General features: G+C 49.3%; 1 protein-coding gene across 2 annotated transcripts in view; it reads right to left on the bottom strand.

The window, feature by feature from the left end:
- Positions 1-2,062, bottom strand: part of tubgcp3 (tubulin gamma complex component 3) — an 86,340-nt gene extending 84,278 nt beyond the window's left edge. Inside the window, exon 1 of one of the 2 annotated variants that reach the window (XM_085998332.1) lies at positions 1,788-2,062. In XM_085998332.1, coding sequence (XP_085854458.1) covers positions 1,788-1,863 — 76 coding nt within the window. In that variant the 5' untranslated portion in view covers positions 1,864-2,062. The remainder of the gene's footprint in view (positions 1-1,787) is intronic. The other variant, XM_085998331.1, reaches the window with a different exon arrangement.
- Positions 2,063-20,676: the final 18,614 nt, after the last annotated feature.

The following is a 20,676-nucleotide window of genomic DNA, read 5'->3' as shown; positions in this document are numbered from 1 at the left end:
AAGCTCTCCACCATTTTACCCTGCAGAACAACGATCCATCTTCTCAACTCAATGCTTAGCAACTGACGCTTCCGTGTGTACTCTGGCACCCAGAAGAGCAGATACAGGACATGGAACAACGGACTCCCACAGGGGTCTGTCCTGGAACCCATGTTATTCAACATTTACACCAGTGGCCTGCCCAAAATAGAGTCCCGCAAGTTCGTATACAATGACATTGCCTTGGCCGCGCAAAACATGAATCTGTCCATCACCGAAGAGACCCTAACCAGTGACTTACAGAGGATGGAGGCCTACCTACGCCGATGGCAACTTCGGTCAAACTCCCAAAAGACCAACATCTCAACATTCCACCTCAACACCCATCAAGCAAACCAAGCTTTGAAAGTCTCCTTTTGCGGCGCAGAGGTAAACCATGCCAAAAAATCCTATTTAAGACTCACGCTTGATCGCACCCTGACAGATAAGACAACATCTCCAGAACCTTGTGAAGAAACGATAGAGCAGGGTCAACTTGATACAGAAACTTGCCAGATTCACATGGGGAACAGACACTCAAACCCTCCGTACGGCAGCACTCACCCTGGTGTACTCTACAGTGGAGTACTGCTCTCCGGCATGGCTATCGAGTCCGCGTGTCAAATCTGTTGATGTCCAGGTCAATTCTACTATGAGAATTATCACCGGTACGCTTTTATCAACACCACCTTGGCTGCCCATGCTTGCAAACATCGCACCACCACACCTACGCCGCGAATATGCAGTCTCCAGAGAATACAACCGCTACACCAGCAAAGACATGCCAATCCAGGCCAACTTGAACAACCTACCACCAACCAGTCTCAAATCTAGGCGGCCATTTTGGACCATTGCCGAAGCCCTTCAGCGATCTCCCCTCAGCCTTGATGACCGATGGCAAAATCCTTGGAAGAACTGTGACATACGGAATGGATTCCTTATAGAGGACCCCACATTCCAACCTGAAGGATCAAACCTTCCTCGCAAACAGTGGACAACCATCAACCACCCCAGAACCGGTCATGGTAGATGCTGCCACCTTCTCCATAGATGGAAGATTAAAGCATCCTCATAATGCGACTGTGGAGCTCCTAATCAGACCCTGGAGCACATCATTGAGCACTGCCCTCAGAGGAAATTCACAGGCAGCCTACAAGATATCCACGCTGTTACACTGGAAGCTTTGGCCTGGAAATCCGAGTTAGATATTGACAACTGATTTGCTCTGCTACTACCAAACGAAAGAAGAAGATAATCTTAAAGACTTCTAACAGATCTTCCCTTTTCTAGGTAGAAAGAGCCTCAGCGTGTTAAATCTTTCCTGATGGGAATAACCTCTCAGTTCTGGTATCCCGAATAAATGTTTTTTGCACTTTCTTCAGTGCTTCTATGTCCGTTTTATAATATGGAGACCAGAACTTTGCGCAGTACTCCAAGTGTGGTCCAACCAAGGTTCGATACAAGCTCAACATAACTTCTCTGCAATTCCATTCCTCTAGAAATGAACCCGAGCGTTTAGTTTGCCTTTTTTGGCCTTATTACCCAGCGTCGCCACTTTTAGTGATTTGTGTATCTGAGCCCCGATCCCTCATTTAGACTCTTATTTTCTAAGGAACGTGCGGCCTCTTTATTCTTCCTTCCAAAATGTACCACTTCACATTATGGATGCTGAACATTTGCCAGTGAGGCCCCGGCCCCCTCACTCACCCTCGGTGCGGCCCCCGGCCCCCTCACTCACCCTCGGTGCGGCCCCCGGCCCCCTCACTCACCCTCGGTGCGGCCCAGGATCCGGCAGCACAGGCTCTGCAGCAGCAGGTTCGGGGACTTGTGATCCACGCTGGCCATCGCTGCCGCCCGCCCTCAGCCCGCGGGGCCTCCGCAGGCCGGCTCCCGCCGTCAGGCCCGGGTCCGCTCACTCTCTCTTTTTCCCTTTCCCTCTCACTCTTTCCCTTTCCCTCTCACTCTTTCTTTATCAGTTTCTCTCCCGCTCCGGCGGCGCCATTTTTTTTCAAGCGGGCGGGACTAGAGCGGAAGTGCGAGTTTCCAGTTCCGGGTCAGTGGCACAAACCGCGAAAAGCGCGGGAGCGGGGCCTGTGAGGGGTGGACCCTGATGTGGGCGGGGCCACGGAGGGGCGGAGCCTACTGTGGACGGGCCCATGGTGGGCGGAGCCTGGGTGGGCGGGGCCTGGAGGGGAGGAGTCGGCTGTGGGCGGGGCTGTGATGGGCTGGGCGGGGCAAGGGAGAAGAGGAGCCATGTGTGGGCAGGGCTGTGGTGGGCGGGGTCATGGAGGGGAGGAGCCTGTGGTGGGCGGGGTCATGGAGTGGCGGAGCTGGCGGTGGGCGGGGCCGTGGAGGGGCGGAGCCTGCGGTGGGCCGGACGGAGCCTGAGGTGGGCGGGGCAGTGGATGGGCGGAGCCTGCGGTGGGCAGGGCCATGGAGGGGAGGAGCCTGCTATGGGCGGGGCTGTGATGGGCAGGGTCATGGAGGGGGGAGCCTGCGATGGGCAGGGTCATGGAGGGGGGAGCCTGCGGTGGGCGGGCTCATGGACAGGCGGAGCCTGCGGTGGGCGGGGTCCTGGAGGGGAGGAGCCTGCGGTGAGCGGGGCTGTGGTGGGCGGGGTCATGGAGGGGAGGAGCCTGCTGTGGGCGGGGCTGTGATGGGCAGGGTCATGGAGGGGGGAGCCTGCGGTGGGCGGGGTCATGGAGGGGGGGAGCCTGCAGTGGGCGGGGTCATGGACAGGCGGAGCCTGCGGTGGGCGGGGTCATGAAGGGGAGGAGCCTGCGGTGGGCGAGGCTGTGGTGGGCGGGGTCATGGAGGGGAGGGGCCTGCGGTGGGCGGGGCTGAGCCTGTGGTGGGTGGGGTTATGGAGGGGCGGAGCCGGCGGTGTGTGGGGCTAGCCAGGGGCGGGGTCCAGCTCTGGTGCCCTGGTTCTCCATTGGCGGTGCTCAGGGTTTGCCGAATTTCCTCCTGCCCTTTGAGGATTGTGCCACTGCTGACCATTCCTCCACTGGTGGCAGTCCTCTGCCTCTGGCTGTCTGCAGTGAGCATCTGATGCAGCAATTTCATCATGAGATTTAAACATGCTGCAAACTGTTTCACCGTGTGTTTTCACCCAGGTGTCTGCAGACATTCCCTTGTGAAATACTGTCTCTTCTTTTCCCAGTTAATCATTGCAGGAAATTGGATCGCTCTTCTCTTTTAGGCAGTCCCTCGGAACCGAGGATGACTTGCTTCCACATTAAAAAAGTAGCTAATCCCAGTCCTCTTTGGCCAGATCCTGCCTTATCATATTAAAATCGGCCTTCCCCGAATTTAGAACCTTTATTTCCGGTCCATCTTTGTCCTTTTCCATGACTACCTTAAATCTCACCAAATTATGGTCACTGTCACCAAAATGCTGTCCTACTGACACTTCTACCACTTGCTCGGCTACATTCCCTAGAATTAGGTCCAGTACCGCCCCCTCTCTTGTAGGACTTTCTACATGCTGGCTCAAAAAGCTCTCCTAGATGCACTTTAAGAATTCCGCACCCTCTAAGCCCAGCCTTCACTAACCTTGGCCAGCCTGGTGAGGTCATTAAAACATTTTGGCACTGAACAGCTGTTTATGGGGTGGCAGAGTTGGCACTGACCACTATTGCACATCCAATTCCTGGGGCATAACTCCCTGAGTGTCAAAGAGCCTTTGTCTTCTGGACCTTCTCTCTGCCCCATTACCTCCACTGCAGCTTCTGAGAATCTTGGGGCCATGGTCATTGCAGACCCCCAGAGACCCTCCTCTGCCATGGTTTTCAATTTTCAATTCAGCTCTTGCTCTCGCTTTATTACTTCCCCCTTTGAGTGAGCTGCCGTGGTTGTGACCATTTCCTTCCCTCTGAGTAGCAGACCCCTAGTCGCGTTCAGGATTGTTGCCGAACTCGCTCCCTACATATTAAATGAGACACCCCCCCAAGAAAATATGATCAGGTGCCAGTGGATTCATACTAAAATCGGTTGTGTGGTTGATACTGAAGAAAGAAGCTGTAGACTGCAGGAAGATATCAATAAATTGGTCAGTTGGGCAGAACAGTGGCAAATGGAATTCAATCCGGAGAAGTGTGAGGTAATGCATTTGGGGAGGGCTAACAAGGAAAGGGAATACACATTAAATGGTAGGACACTGAGTAGTGTAGAGTAACAAAGGGACTTTGGAGTGCATGTCCACAGATCCCGGAAGGTAGCAGGCCAGGTAGATAAGGTGGTTAAGAAGGCATACGGAATGCTTGCCTTTATTAGCTGTGGCATAGAATACAAGAGCAGGGGGGTTATGCTTCAACTGTATAAAACACTAGCTAGGCCTTAGCTAGAGTACTGCATGCAGTTCTGGTCACCACATTACAGGAAAGATGTGATTGCACTAGAGAGGGTACAGAGGAGATTTACAAGTATGTTGCTGGGAGTAGAGAATCTTAGCTATGGGGAAAGACTGGATAGGCTGGTTCTGTTTTCCTTGGAACCGAGGAGGCTGAGGGGAGATCTTATTGAGGTGTATAAAATTATGAGGGGCCTAGATAGAGTGGATAGGAAGGACCTATTTCCCTTAGCAGAGGGGTCAAAAACCAGGGGCACAGATTTAAATAATTGGGGGAAGGTTTAGAGTGGATTTGAGGGGAAACGTCTTCACTCAGAGGGTTGTGGCGGTCTGGAACTCATTGCCTGAAAGGATGGTAGAGGCAGGAACCCTAACCACATTTAAAAAGTACTTGGATGTGCACTTGGGGTGCTGTAACCTGCAGGGCTATGGACCAAGAGCTGGGAAGTGGGATTAGGCTGGACAGCTCTTTGTTGACCGGCACGGACACGATGGGCCGAAATGGTCCCCTTCCGTGCTGTAACTTTCTATGATTCTATGTGGGTCGGCAGAAGTCCCACCCTGCTATTTTACTGAAAATCTCAGGAAAATCTAGGCCTATGTCTCTGTCTCTCTATACCTTATGCTGTCTCTGAACTAACAAGCAGAGTGTTAAGGTGTATAAGTCACTGGGCACTGACGGTTGCACCCTAGGCTGTGAAAAGAAGTCAGAGACCAGAGGCCCTGGCCACAATTTTTCCACCCTCCATAAATATGCAAATTGTCAGGGGACTTTAGAGTCACCAGTGTAACACATTGGTTCAAGAAAAGAGAGTAGGATAAACCAGGTAACTGTAGACTAATGTCAATTGGGGAAAACCCTTAGAATCCATAGTTTGAGATAAAGTTAATGAGCATTTTGAAATGCATGGGATAGATACAAGGAATGCAGTAGATGTAGGGTGTATAGATTTTCAGAAGATATTCAATAAGGTGCCTCACAGGAAGCTTGTTACAAAGATTCAGGGATATGGTACGACATGAAATGTAGCAACATGGATAGTAAGGTCGGTGAAAGACAGAAAACAAAGAGTTGGGGTAAATGGGAGTTGCTTGGATTGGAGAAGGCGTGTAGGTGTTGTTCCCCAGGCATCAGTGCTGGATCCACTTTTATTCTTGGTGTATTTGGATCATTTGGATTTGGGCTTACGAGAACAATCTCCCAAATAAACTTGCAGAATGGGCATGTAATTGGCAAATTAACTTCAATATAGATAAGTGCGAGATGGTACATTTTGGTAGAAAGAATAAGAAGTCCACATACTCCTTGGAAAATAAGTGTCTAAATGGGGTACAGATACACAAATCATTATAAGAAGCAATACAGGTTAATAAGGTTATAAAAAAGCAAACAAAACACTGGGGTTTATTTCTAGAGGGATAGAATTGAAAAGCAGAGAAGTTATGTTAAACTTGTATAGACCCTTGTGTAATGATCAATAACAATTCATTCTATAGTGGACACTAGGTGGAGCCGTAGAGCTGTATATAGCTGTATGTATAAGACTACACTACCCAGCTGTATGTATATTAAGACTACATTACCCATGAGGCACTAGGCTACCCACAAGGCAGCAGTCAAGATGGAAGCCTCTACAGATACTGTACCTAGTCCGATAGCAAAATACTGCAGATGTTGGAAATCCGAAATAACAACAGAAAATGCTGGAAAAACTCAGCAGGTCAGGCAACATCCGTGGAGAGAAATTTGAGTTGACGTTTCGGGTTTGACCCTTCTTCAAAACTGGAGAGAAAAGGAACTAGATCGAAGGCAGGGCTGCGATCGGACAAAAGAATAAAAGAACCAAAAGTAAAAGAGATTAGAAGCTAGACGAGATGGTAATAGGCTGGGATTAGGTGTAAAGTGTACTGGCAGGGCAAAAGATAGCTGCCAGGTGTGAGAGAGAAACAAAAGGAAAGGGGGGGGGAGGAAAGGAGTGGAAAAATATAAGTAAAAATGAAATAGGGGCCGAGGTTATGATCTGAAATTGTTGAACTCGATATTGAGACCGGAAGGCTGCAGAGTGCCTAATCGGAAGATGAGGTGCTGTTCCTCGAGTTTACGTTGAGCTTCCATGGAACAGTACAAGAGGCCAAGGACGGTGAGGTCCGAGTGGGAATGGAGCGGTGAATTGAAATGACAGGCGACCGGAAGCTCGGGGTCACCCTTACGGGCTGAACGGAGGTGTTCCGCAAAGCGGTCACCCAATCTGCGTTTGGTCTCCCCAATGTAGAGAAGACCGCATCGTGAGCAGCGAATACAGTATACTAGATTGCGAGAAGTACAAGTAAATCGCTGTTTCACCTGGAAGGGGTGTTTGGGGCCCTGGACAGTGGGGAGGGGGGAGGTATAGGGGCAGGTGTTACACCTCCTCCGCTTGCACAGGAAGGTGCCAGGCGAAGGGGAAGGGCTGTTTGGGGTGATAGAGGAGTGGACTAGGGTGTCTCGGAGAGAGCGGTCCCTGCGGAATGCTGAAAGGGGAGGGGAGGGGAAGATACGTTTGGTGGTGGGATCACTTTGGAGGTAGCGGAAATGCCGGAGGATGATCCGTTGAATGTGGAGGCTGGTGGGGTCCCTTCGCCTGGCACCTTCCCGTGCAAGCGGAGGAGGTGTAACACCTGCCCCTATACCTCCCCCCTCCCCACTGTCCAGGGCCCCAAACACCCCTTCCAGGTGAAACAGCGATTTACTTGTACTTCTCGCAATCTAGTATACTGTATTCGCTGCTCACGATGCGGTCTCCTCTACATTGGGGAGACCAAACGCAGATTGGGTGACCGCTTTGCGGAACACCTCCGTTCAGCCCGTAAGGGTGACCCCGAGCTTCCGGTCGCCTGTCATTTCAATTCACCGCTCCATTCCCACTCGGACCTCACCGTCCTTGGCCTCTTGTACTGTTCCACGGAAGCTCAACGTAAACTCGAGGAACAGCACCTCATCTTCCGATTAGGCACTCTGCAGCCTTCCGGTCTCAATATCGAGTTCAACAATTTCAGATCATAACCTCGGCCCCTATTTCATTTTTACTTATATTTTTCCACTCCTTTCCTCCCCCCCCCTTTCCTTTTGTTTCTCTCTCACACCTGGCAACTATCTTTTGCCCTGCCAGTACACTTTACACCTAATCCCAGCCTATTACCATCTCGTCTAGCTTCTAATCTCTTTTACTTCTTTTGGTTCTTTTATTCTTTTGTCCGATCGCAGCCCTGCCTTCGATCTAGTTCCTTTTCTCTCAAGTTTTGAAGAAGGGTCAAACCCGAAACGTCAACTCAAATTTCTCTCCACGGATGTTGCCTGACCTGCTGAGTTTTTCCAGCATTTTCTGCTGTACCTAGTCCACATGTGCTCAATAAAGTAACTAGCAAAAGCTAGCTGTGTTCATAATAAGAATGTCTATTTATTAATGAACATAAGATGGTACCAGGATGGTGAAGATCTGCTAAAAATTGTGAAAAGCGACATGGAGAATTTGAAGCCACCAGAGCGTTTGAAACTCACAGGAAAAATCGACTACAATTGGCAGACTTTTAAACAACAATTCGAACTCTACATTGCAGCCATCGGATTCGGTACAAAGCCAGACGTAAGGAAGATAGCGTTGTTGCTTACGGTTGCAGGCCCACAGGCGATAGAGGTATTTAATACATTTGTATTTAATCCAGAGGAGAACAGAGAAAAATGAGAAGATGTGCTAAAAAAATTTGATGCACATTGCTCTCCCAAAAAGAATGAGACCTAGGAAAGATACATCTTCTGTTCTCGGACACAGCAGCAAAATGAGACTTTTGATAGCTTTATAACTGATCTGAAACTGAAAGCACAGACATGTAATTTCTCTGAGCTCAAAGCATCCATGATTCATGACCAGATTGTGTTTGGTATTCATGATAAAAAAGTCAGGGAACGTCTGTTGAGAGAAACCGAACTAAATTTGGAAAATGCGGTGAAAATATGCCAAGCCAGCGAGCTAGCTCGAAAGCACGCGAAGACTTTCAGTGAAATCAATAATGATGCGATTGTAATGAGTGATAATGCTGCTGTCGGTGCTGTGTCCTATAAGGGGAAGAAACATGGGCAGAACAGAAATGAAAAGCAATCGGAGGATGAAATTTTTAATTGTAAACGCTGTGGTTACAAACACCAGTTAAGACAATGCCCAGCGTTTGGAAAAATGTGCACAAAGTGTAATGGAAAGAATCACTTTGCCAAACAATGCTTTTCAAAAGTAAAAACAACGAAAGGGCAACAAGTTAATGTGATTGAGGACACTGATTTAAGTGAGACATTTTTTGTAGGAATGGTGTCATGTGACGATATCAAAAAAGATACAGAAAATGTGCAGCCCTCAGAAATGGACAATGCTGAACATAAAGTCAATGCAGTAAAAGTGGACAAATGGATGATCTCACTGCAGATAAATGGAACATTAGTTACATTGAAACTGGACACTGGGGCAAAAGCAAACTTAATCAGTATGAGTGACATAAAAAATATGAAAGAAAAGCCCAAAATACAGAAAAAGTCAGTACTACTGAAGAGCTATAATGGACAGAAAATAGATAGCTTAGGTGTATGCAGACTTAAAGTGACAGTCAAAGACAAAGTGCATCATCTCATGTTTTCTGTTGTGGTTGAAAGACTTGATTCGGTACTAGGTGACAAAGCTTGTGAAGACTTAGAACTGGTCAAGAGAGTCTACCGTATAAACTGTGCCATAAGCAGACCAGATGACTCAGGTGATGAAGCAGAGAGCCCATCAAGGATGAAAAGGCCAAAGGGTATCCATGTCTTCAAAAAGCCTAGTTTCTCCAAGAAGAAAGAAAAAGACTTTAAGGTCAAAGAGAAGCCAAAGGAAGAAAAGCACAAAGAGGAAAAACACAAGGAGAAAAAGTCCAAAGATATAGCCGCAACAGATGTTGTTAAGCAGTGGAAAGAGAAAAAGAAAAAGAAGAAGCCTGCACCAGAGCAGGAAGCAGTTCCGGTGGATACTCCTCCTTCCCTCAGGCCAATCTTTGGTGTTCCATTAGCCGAGGCTGCTGAGAGGACTGTGCTGTATGATGGGATCCAGCTGCCAGCAGTTTTTCGAGAGTGCATTGACTACATTGAGAGTTATGGCATGAAGAGTGAAGGAAACACTGAAACCCTCTCCAAGCAAAGATCGCAAGGAGACCTCGATCTATACAAGAGCAGATCGATGACAATGCCGCAACTGCATCTTGTCATTCACCGCCAGAACAATCTCATGAAGACACATCAGACTTACCCGTGTTGAGAAGATCCACACGTGAAGTAAAAAAGCCTGATAGACTTAATCTTTGAGTACAATGTACAGCTTTGAAAATGTGTTGACTGTTTTGAAAATATTTATGTTTATAGAGCACTAACAAAAGTGTTACTGATATTATCTTTATTGTTTTCTTGAAAGTTGATTGATATTGATTTTGTTAAACCTCAAAGAAAGGGGATGTAATGATCAATAACATGTCATTCTATAGTGGACACTAGGTGGAGCCGTAGAGCTGTATATAGCTGTATGTATAAGACTACACTACCCAGCTGTATGTATATTAAGACTACATTACCCATGAGGCACTAGGCTACCCACAAGGCAGCAGTCAAGATGGAAGCCTCTACAGATACTGTACCTAGTCCACATGTGCTCAATAAAGTAACTAGCAAAAGCTAGCTGTGTTCATAATAAGAATGTCTATTTATTAATGAACATAAGACCTTGGTTAGACCACAATTGGAGTACTGTGAACAGTTCTGGTCTCCATATTATAAAATGGATATAGAGGCACTGCAGAAGATGCAAAAAAGATTTACTAGGATGATACCAGAACTGAGAGGTTATACCTATCAGGAAAGATTGAACAGGTTGGGGCACTTTTCTCTAGAAAAGGGAAGACCTGATAGAGGTCTTTAAGATTATGAAGGGGTTTGATAGGGTAGACGTAGAGAAAATGTTTCCATTTGCAGGCTATAAATATAAGATAGTCACTAATAAATCCAATAGGGAATTCAAGAGAAACTCCTTTACCCAGAAAGTGGTTAGAATTTAGAACCCGCTTCCACATAGTTGATGTGAATAGCAGAGATGCATTTATGGGGAGGTTCGATAACTTGGAGGGGAACTTGCAGGTGATGGTTTTCCCATGCGCCTCCTGTCCTTGTACTTCTAGGTGGTAGAGGTCACAGGTTTGGGAGGTGCTGCTGAAGAAGCCTTGGTGAGTTGCTGCAGTGCATCTTGTAGATGGTACACACTGCAGTCACGGTGCACTGGTGGTGGAGGGAGTGAATGTTTAAGGTGGTGGATGGGGTGCCAGTCAAGCAGGCTGCTTTGTCCTGGATGGTGTCGAGCTTCTTGAGTGTTGTTGGAGCTGCACTCATCCAGGCAAGTGGAGAGTATTCCATCACACTCCTGACTTGTGCCTTGTAGATGGTGGAAAGGCTTTGGGGAGTCAGGAGGTGAGACACTCGCCGCAGAATACCTAGCCTCTGACCTGCTCTTGTTGCCACCGTATTTATGTGGCTGGTCCAGTTAAGTTTCTGGTCAATGGTAACCTCCAGGATGTTGATGGTGGGGGATTCGGTGATGGTTATGCCGTTGAATGTCAAGGGGTGGTGGTTGGACTCTCTTGTTGGAGGTAGTCATTGCCTGGCACTTGAGTGACGCGAATGTTACTTGCCACTTATCAGCCAAGTCTGAATGTTGTCCAGGTCTTGCTATATGCAGGCATGGACTGCTTCATTATCTGGGGAGTTTTGAATAGAACTGAACACTGTGCAATCATCAGCGAACATCCCCATTTCTGACCTTATGATGGAGGAAAGTTCATTGATGAAGCAGCTGAAGATGGTTGGTCCCAGGACACTGTCCTGAGGAACTCCTGTAGTGATGCCCTGAGGCTGAGATGATTGACCTCCAACAACCACAGCCATCTTCCTTTGTGCTAGGTATGACTCCAGCCAGTGGAGAGTTTTCCCCGATTCCCATTTACTTCAATTTTACTAGGGCTAGTTGATGCCACACTCGGTCAAATGCTGCCTTGATGTCAAGGGCAGTCACTCTTACCTCACCTCTGGAATCCAGCTCTTTTCTCCATGTTTGGACTAAGGCTGAAATGAGGTCGGGAGCCGAGTGGTTCCTGGTGGAGTCCAAACTGAGCATCGGTGAGCAGGTTATTGGTGAGTAAGTGCCATTTGATAGCACTGTCGATGACACCTTCCATCACTTTGCTGATGATTAAGAATAGGCTTATGGGGTGGTAATTGGCCAGATTGGATTTGTCCTACTTTTTGTGGACAGGACATACCTGGGCAGTTTTCCACTTTGTCGGATAGATGCCACTGTTGCCGCTGTACTGGAACAGCTTGGCTAGAGGCACGGCTACTCCTGGAGCACAAGTCTTCAGCATGATAGCCGAGATGTTGTCAGGGCCCATAGCCTTTGCTGTATCCAGTGTGCTCAGCCGTTTCTTGATATCACGTGGAGAGAATTGAATTGGCTGAAGACTGGCTTCTGCGATGATGGAGACATCAGGAGGAGGCCGATATGGATCATCCACTCGGCACTTCTGGCTGAAGGTGGTTGCAAACACTTCAGCCTTGTCTTTTGCTGGGCTCCGCCATCATTGTGGATGGGGATATTCATGGAGCCTCCTCCTCCCGTTAGTTGTTTAATGGTCCACCATCATTCATGATTGGATGTGGCAAGACTGCAGAGCTTTGATCTGATCCGTTGATTGTGGGATCGCTTAGCCCTGTCTATAGCATGCTGCTTTCGCTATTTAGCATGCACGTAGTCCTGAGTTGCAGCTACCCCAGTTTGGCACCTCATTTTTAGGTACACCTGTTGCTGCTCCTGGCATGCTCTTCTGCACTCCTCATTGAACCAGGGTTGGTCACCTGGCTTGATGGTAATGGTAGAGTGAGGCATATGCCGGCCCATGAGGTTACAGATTGTGGTGGAATACAATTCTGCTGCTGCTGATGGCCCACAGCGCCTCATGGATGCCCAGTTTGGAGCTGCTAGGTCTGTTCTGAATCTATCCCATTTAGCACGGTGGTAGTGCCACACAACACGATGGAGGGTGTCCTCAGTGTGAAGACGGGTCTTCGTCTCCACAATGACTGTGCGGTGGTCACTGCTGCCAATGCTGTCATGGACAGATGCATCTGCGACAGGTAGATTGGTGACGACGAGGTCAAGTCAGCTTTTCCCTCATGTTGGTTCTCTCATCACCTGCCGCAGGCCCAGTCTGGCAGCCTATGTCCTTCAGGACTCAACCAGCTCAGTCCACTCTTGGTGATGAACATTGAAGTCCACCACCCAGAGTACATTCTGTGCCCTTGCTACTCTCAGTGCTTCTTCCAAGTGGTGTTCAACATGGAGGAGTACTGATTCATCAGCTGAGGGAGGGCAGTAGGTGGTAATCAGCAGGAGGTTTCCTTGCCTATGCTTGACCTGAAACCATGAGACTTCATGGGGTCCGGAGTCAATGTTGAGGACTCCCAGGGCCACTCCCTCCTGACTGTATACCACTGTGCCACCACCCCTGGTGGGTCTGTCCTGCCGGTGGGACAGGACATACCCAGGGATGGTGATGGTGGAGTCTGGGACATTGGCTGAAAGGTATGATTCTGTGAGTATGACTATGTCAGAATGTTGCTTGACTGGTCTGTGTGGCAGCTCTCCCAATTCTGACACAAGTCCCCAGATGTTAGTGAGGAGGACTTTGCAGGGTCGACTGGGCTGGGTGTGCTGTTGTCATGTCTGAAGTCGGTGCCGAGGTCAATGCCGGGTGGTCCATCCGGTTTTATTCTTATTATTGTTTTCTGTAGCGGTTTTACTATGTTAAAGGCACTATATAAATACAAATTGTTGTTGATATGTTGATGAGGTTAGATGGGGAAGGGTGGGCGGAGGCTCGTGTGGAGCAGAAACACCGCCATGGACCCGTTGGGCCAAATGGCCTGTTTTTATGCTGTAAATGCCATGTAACCATTTAATACTATAACAGTGCAGAACAACAACAAACTTGCAATTATATAGCAAATAAGATCATGGGATCTTTTACATCCACCTGAGCACATGTACGCTGACGACACCCAGCTCTACCTCACCACCACTTCTCTTGACCCCTCCATGGCCTCTAAATTGTCAGACTGCTTGTCTGATATCCAGTTCCAGATGAGCAGAAATTTTCTCCAATTAAATATTGGGAAGACCGAATCCATTGTTTTCAGTTCCCGCCACAAACTCCGTTCCCTAGCCACCGACTCCATCCCTCTCCCTAGCATCTGTTTGAGGCTGAACCACACTGTTCACAACCTTGGTGTCAATTTTGACCCTGAAATGAGCTTCCGACCACATATCCGCGGCATAACTAAGACCGCCTTTTCCACCTCTGTAACATCGCCCGTCTCCACCCTTGCCTAAGCTCATCCGCTGCTGAAACCCTCATCCATACCTTTTGTTACCTCTAGACTTGACTATTCCGACACACTCCTGGCTGGCCTCCCACATTCTACCCTATGTAAGCTTGAGGTCATCCAAATCTCTGCTGCCCATGTCCTAACTCGCACCAAGTCCCGTTCACCCATCACCCCTGTGCTCGCTGACCTACACTGGCTCCTGGTTAAGCAACACCTCGATTTCAAAATTCTCATCCTTGCTTTCAAATCCCGCCCCTCCCTATCTCTGTAATGTCCTCCAGCCCCACAACCCCCAGAGATATCTGCATTCCTTTAATTCTGCCCTCTTGAGCACCCTAATTATAATCGCTCAACCATTGGTGTCTTCTGTTGCCTAAGCCCTAAACCATGGAATTCCCTGCCTAAACCTCTTCGCCTCTCCACCTCTCTTTCCTCCTTTAAGACACTCCTTGAAACCTACCTCTGCCCTAATATCTCCTTATGTGGCTCAGTGTCAAATTTTTTGTCTTATAATACTCCTGTGAAGCACCTTGGGACGTTTTACTACGTTAAAGGCGCTATATAAATACAAATTGTTGTTGTTGAGCAGGCAGATGGCGCCTCTGATTAAAGTCTCATTGAATAGAAGGATTAGTAAATAGTATCAGTTTTAGTAAACAGGCTTATGACAGAAATGGTCAGACCAAAAGGTCAGCATTGAATCCTCTTCTGTGCCAATCTGGTGCTGTCCCTCTGTTGAAATGCTTTCAGGGAATCATCTCTTCCTGGTTTTAGTTCGACAGGCATAATTTTCTGTTTCAGCTTAACCGTTACCAAACTAATTGGTCACAATTTTCACTTCTGAGCTTCTCTTCCTACTCAAATTCGTTCTGCTGCTAAAATGGTCGGCTCTAAGTTTGTTATCTTCTTTAATCTTTCTCTCGCTGACCGAATGTCCTCAGTCTTTGTCATTCTGAATCTCGGGTAAAAGGATCCAAAGGAAATGATTTGCCTAGGATTCTGTTTCAAAACACATTTAGGACCTTGCTACATTTATTGCAATTGTTTTGGTGCCTGATTGTCTAATCTCAAGCAGCCCCACGGACATAAAGGCCATTCATAGCAAGCTCTTACAGGAAGGCTTTCCTTATAAAGGATTACTGATTGAAAACCAAGGGAAAGTCAGTGATTTGTTTTTCAAAAGCTTTCTTGGGAATTGAATCAAGTTATGTTTTAAGAGAGGAGTCTCCCTGGTTCGATGCTTTTATTACGGTGTTCGTAAACACAGGGCAGGCTGGCAAACTGATTGCGCTGGTAAATTAGGCTTTCAGTGTTTAAACCATAAAAACTACTGTCTTTTTAAGAATTCTCAAATTCAAAGGAATTTGACTTTTAACCCTATTCTATGTTGTTAGATTTGCTTCCAATTTTCCTACAATGTTCTACCTCAGTTTAAAACCTGTGAACTTTAAGAGGCTGCTGTTTTTACAACTTTCAAAATCTCACTCTGCAATAAATGAATAAAATCAAGAGTTCATGCAGCTGATTATTTATTTATGAAACCTGCCACACCCAAAGGAAACCAATAAAAGTCAGTCTCCACTTCAGTAACCAGTGGTGTGAGGTGGTTGGTGTTCTGGTCTTTACCTTCCTAACAACAACTGTGCTGGAGATTGTGCGAAACTGGGACGGTGATTCTGCTGAATAAATTGGTGGCCCCAAGAGATCGGCACAATGGAACCTCCTGCCACAGCTGGAGATGCCCCGGGGATGGAATCATTTACACAGCCAGGGACGCATCGCACTCACAAGGGTCCATCAGGGCCACCTGCCCCAATCCCTGCCCACAGCACATGCCCTGCCCAAATCCCACCCACTGCCCAAGCCCACCGCCCACAGCACATGCCCTGCCCAAGTCCCACCCACCGCCCAATCCCTGCCCACAGCACATGCCCTGCCCAAGTCCCACCCACCGCCCAAGCCCACAGCACATGCCCTGCCCAAGTCCCACCCACCGCCCACAGCACATGCCCTGCCCAAGTCCCACCCACCGCCCAATCCCTGCCCACAGCACATGCCCTGCCCAAGTCCCACCCACCGCCCCAATCCCCACCCACAGCACATGCCCTGCCCAAGACCCACCCACCGCCCAATCCCTGCCCACAGCACATGCCCTGCCCAAGTCCCGCCCACCGCCCAAGCCCTGCCCACAACACATGCCCTGCCCAAGTCCCACCCACCGCCCCAATCCCCACCCACAGCACATGCCCTGCCCAAGTCCCACCCACCGCCCAAACCCTGCCCACAGCACATGCCCTGCCCAAGTCCCACCCACCGCCTCAATCCCCACCCACAGCACATGCCCTGCCCAAGTCCCACCCACCGCCCAAGCCCACCGCCCACAGCACATGCCCTGCCCAAGTCCCACCCACCACCCAAGCCCACCGCCCACAGCACATGCCCTGCCCAAGTCCCACCCACTGCCCAATCCCTGCCCACAGCACATGCCCTGCCCAAGTCCCACCCACTGCCCCAATCCCCACCCACAGCACATGCCCTGCCCAAGACCCACCCACCGCCCAATCCCTGCCCACAGCACATGCCCTGCCCAAGTCCTGCCCACCGCCCAAGCCCTGCCCACAGCACATGCCCTGCCCAAGTCCCACCCACCGCCCCAATCCCCACCCACAGCACATGCCCTGCCCAAGTCCCACCCACCGCCCCAATCCCCACCCACAGCACATGCCCTGCCCAAGTCCCACCCACCGCCTCAATCCCCACCCACAGCACATGCCCTGCCCAAGTCCCACCCACCGCCCAAGCCCACCGCCCACAGCACATGCCCTGCCCAAGTCCCACCCACCGCCCCAATCCCCACCCACAGCACATGCCCTGCCCAAGTCCCACCCACCGCCCAATCCCTGCCCACAGCACATGCTCTGCCCAAGTCCCACCCACCGCCAAAGCCCACTGCCCACAGCACATGCCCTGCCCAAGACCCACCCACCGCCCAATCCCTGCCCACAGCACATGCCCTGCCCAAGACCCACCCACCGCCCCATCCCCACCCACAGCACATGCCCTGCCCAAGTCCCACCCACCGCCCCAATCCCCACCCACAGCACATGCCCTGCCCAAGTCCCACCCACCGCCCAAGCCCTGCCCACAGCACATGCCCTGCCCAAGTCCCGCCCACCGCCCAAGCCCTGTCCACCACTCAAATCCCGCCCACAGCACACATTGACAAATTTACTCGCGTTCTTTGAGGGTGTAATGAGCAGGGTGGACAAAGGAGAACCAGTGGATGTGGTGTATTTGGATTTCCAGAAGGCATTCGATAAGGTGCCACATAAAAGGTTACTGCACAAGATAAGAGCTCATGGGGTTGGGGGTAATATATTAGCATGGATAGAGGATTGGCTAACTAACAGGAAACAGAGTTGGGATAAATGGGTCATTTTCAGGTTGGCAAACTGTAACTAGTGGGGTGCCACAGGGATCAGTGCTGAGGCCTCAACTATTTACAATCTATATTAATGACTTGGATGAAGGGAGCGAGTGTACTGTAGCTAAATTTGCTGATGATACAAAGATAGGTGGGTTAGCAAGTTGTGAGGAGGACACAGAGTCTGCAAAGGGATATAGATAGGTTAAGTGAGTGGGTAAAAATTTGGCAGATGGAGTATAATGTGGGAAAATGTGAGGTTATCTACTTTGGTAGGAAGAATAAAAAAGCAAATTATTATTTAAATGTAGGGAGACTACAAAATGCTGCGGTACAGAGGGGTCTGGGGGTCCTCGTACATGAAACACAAAAAGTTAGCATGCAGGTACAGCAAGTAATTAGGAAGGCAAATGGAATGTTGGCCTTTATTGCAAGGGGGATGGAGTATAAAAGTAGGGAAGTCTTGATACAATTGTACAGGCCGCTGCTGAGATCACATCTGGAGTACTGCGTGTAATTTTTGTTGTGTTTTGAGTTTCGGGTTCTGCCATGCAGACAATGTGCTATAATGCCCACTCATTTACTCAGTAAATAGTAAAAAGTACATTCCGTCTCCTCTATTCATTACTGTTCGGTCAAGATGCAATACTGGCGACGAGGCGGCTGTTGAACTCTCTAGAAGGACGGAGATAGACATGCGAACCTACAGCCGTGATATTGGAAATTGCGACGAGCGGGCCACTCAGCTAGCAACATCAATGGCATTTTGATAGTTGGCTAGCTGTGACGTAGACGGCGGACAGAGTATTGTGCGGGCCAGGCAACTACCGTGAGTGTAGCTACCGTAACTCTGGCCGGAGGAGAAAAAGAATTTTTTTAAAAAAAGAAAAAAGTCCGTGGATCTTAAAGGGACAGTACACATTAAAATTATGACGACCTTGGGACGTATTGAAGAGTTCTCTGGGGATAAGGACAGTTCATGGGAGGAATATGCAGAAAGACTGGGGTGTTTCTTTGAGGCCAATAATATTGACAAAGAAGAGAAGAAGCGCTCAGTGTTGCTAAGTGTATGTGGAGCTGCTACTTACTCCGTCCTGTGTTCATTGGTGGCTCCTTGTAAACCTAGTGAGGTGGATTATGCTGATTTGATTGAGAAGCTGCAGAAACATTTTAACCCAAAACCCTCAGAGATTGTGCAGTGTTTCCATTTTCACAATTGTAAACAACAGCCTGGACAATCTATTTCAAGTTACATTGCTGAGTTGAGGAAACGCTCATTACATTTTAATTTTGGTGACCAGTTAGACAATATGCTTCGTGATCGGATTGTGTGTGGAGTGCTGGACTCGGCATTGCAGAGACAGCTGTTAGCGGAGAAGGCCCTGACGTTCCGGCTGGCCGAGGAGAAGGCTTTAGCAGCAGAGGCTGCATCGATGAACACACGTATGCTCCGTACAGAGGCAGCACCATCTCAGGCCGCCGAGGAGGTGCACAAGACCACACACGCAGCTGCTGCTGCGAGAGACATGGAGGCAACTAAAGAGACAGGAAAAAAATGTTTCCGCTGTGGGGCTCTCCATGGTTCCACTACATGCAAATTTGTGTCAGCGGTATGTCATTTCTGTAAGAAAAGAGGACACATAGCTCGTGTCTGCATGAAGAAAGCTCAGGCTGCTGCAGCAGAGCCAACACAAGCATCGCAGACACACACCCTGACACTGGAGGACAACGATGAGTACACAGTGTATACCACGGAAGCTGAGCAGCTACCCCACAGACGGTGGGGATACACGGCAAATGTGATCATGAATGGGGCACCACTCTGCATGGAGGTGGATTCAGGCTCAGCGTGTTCGTTGATAAGTGAAGAGACTTACAATAGGCTGTGGCCAAGTGAACCCCCGGCGATAGCTCAGGTCAGTGGCGTGCTACGGCAGTGGTCCCAAGCTCAACTCCAGGTGCTGGGTATGATTCATGTGGAAGTTAAGTATCAGGCAGTCAAGGACACACTTCCACTTTATGTGGTGGTGGGGCAGGGCACAAGCCTGCTGGGCAGAGATTGGTTTGAGCCCCTCGGTATTGAAGTGACAGGAGTACACACGGTACAGCGACAGCCCTTAATGCCTATGTTGGAGAACTATGAAGAGGTTTTTGGTGAGTTCGGGGCCTGTCGGGGACCGCCAGTCTCAATCGAAGTGGACCCAGGGGTAGCGCCTAAGTTCTTCAAGGCGCAACCAGTTCCTTTTGCGTTGCGCAAGAAGGTGGATGAGGCCCTGGATAAGCTGGTGAACCAAAGGGTTCTCTTGCCAGTGAAGAACTCCCGTTGGGCCACCCCTATCGTGCCCATTGCAAAAAAGGATGGGTGCCTGTGAATCTGTGGAGATTACAGATGTACGGTTAATACTGCTGTGTTACCAGATCCCTTACCAACAGTTACAGAGCTGTTTTCAACACTGGCTGGAGGCACTCTGTTCACCAAGCTGGATCTCAAGCAAGCATACCAGCAACTGGTCCTGGATGAAGGGTCAGCCGAGCTGTTGACAATCAACACCCACAGAGGACTTTTCCGAGCCACAAGGCTGCAGTTTGGGGTGTCTACGGCTGTGGCAATCTTTCAGAGGTTCATGGACACGCTGTTGGCTGGTGTTCCGGGAGTTCAGCCTTACTTGGATGACATACTGATTACAGGCAAGACACAGGAAGCCCATGATGAGCGGCTGCAGGAAGTACTACGCCGGCTGGCTGAGGTAGGACTACGCCTTCAGAAGGAGAAATGTGTGTTCGCTGCCAATGGGGTGGAGTTCTTGGGATTCCGAGTGGACAAAGGCGGTGTGCATCCGACTACAGAGAAGGTGGAGGCTATCAGGAGCGCTCCCACCCCCAAGAACAAGACCGAACTGCAGGCATTCCTCGGACTGTTAAACTTCTACAGTTGTTTTCTCAAGGGCAAAGCCACAATCTTAGAGCCACTGCACAGGCTGTTAGACCAAGCAACAGTGTGGAACTGGACCTCAGCTCATGAAACAGCCTACAGACAGGCAAAGGAACTGCTACAAGCAGATAAGGTTCTGGCACACTATGATGAAAAGAAGCCATTGGTGTTGGTGTGTGATGCCTCACCATACGGGCTGGGAGCTCTGTTGGGTCACATAGAGCCAGATGGCCGGGAAGCGCCTATCAGTTTTGCCTCAAGAACACTCTCAACAACAGAACGTAATTACGCCCAGATTGACAAGGAGGACCTAGCCATCATATTTGGGGTAAAGAAGTTCAGCCAGTACCTGTTAGGGAGACAGTTTGTCATCTACACAGACCACAAGCCACTCTTGGGGCTCCTGCATCACTCCAAGCCCATGCCCCAGATCATATCACCGCGTATGCTTTGGTGGAGTCTGATGTTGGGGG

Source organism: Somniosus microcephalus, chromosome 10 (assembly GCF_052327205.1).
Source record: "Somniosus microcephalus isolate GS21.2 chromosome 10, FLI_Smic_1.0, whole genome shotgun sequence".
Lineage (NCBI taxonomy): Eukaryota > Metazoa > Chordata > Chondrichthyes > Squaliformes > Somniosidae > Somniosus > Somniosus microcephalus.
The sequence above is the reverse complement of the archived record's forward strand: the minus strand, read 5'-3'. Positions and strand labels throughout refer to the sequence as shown.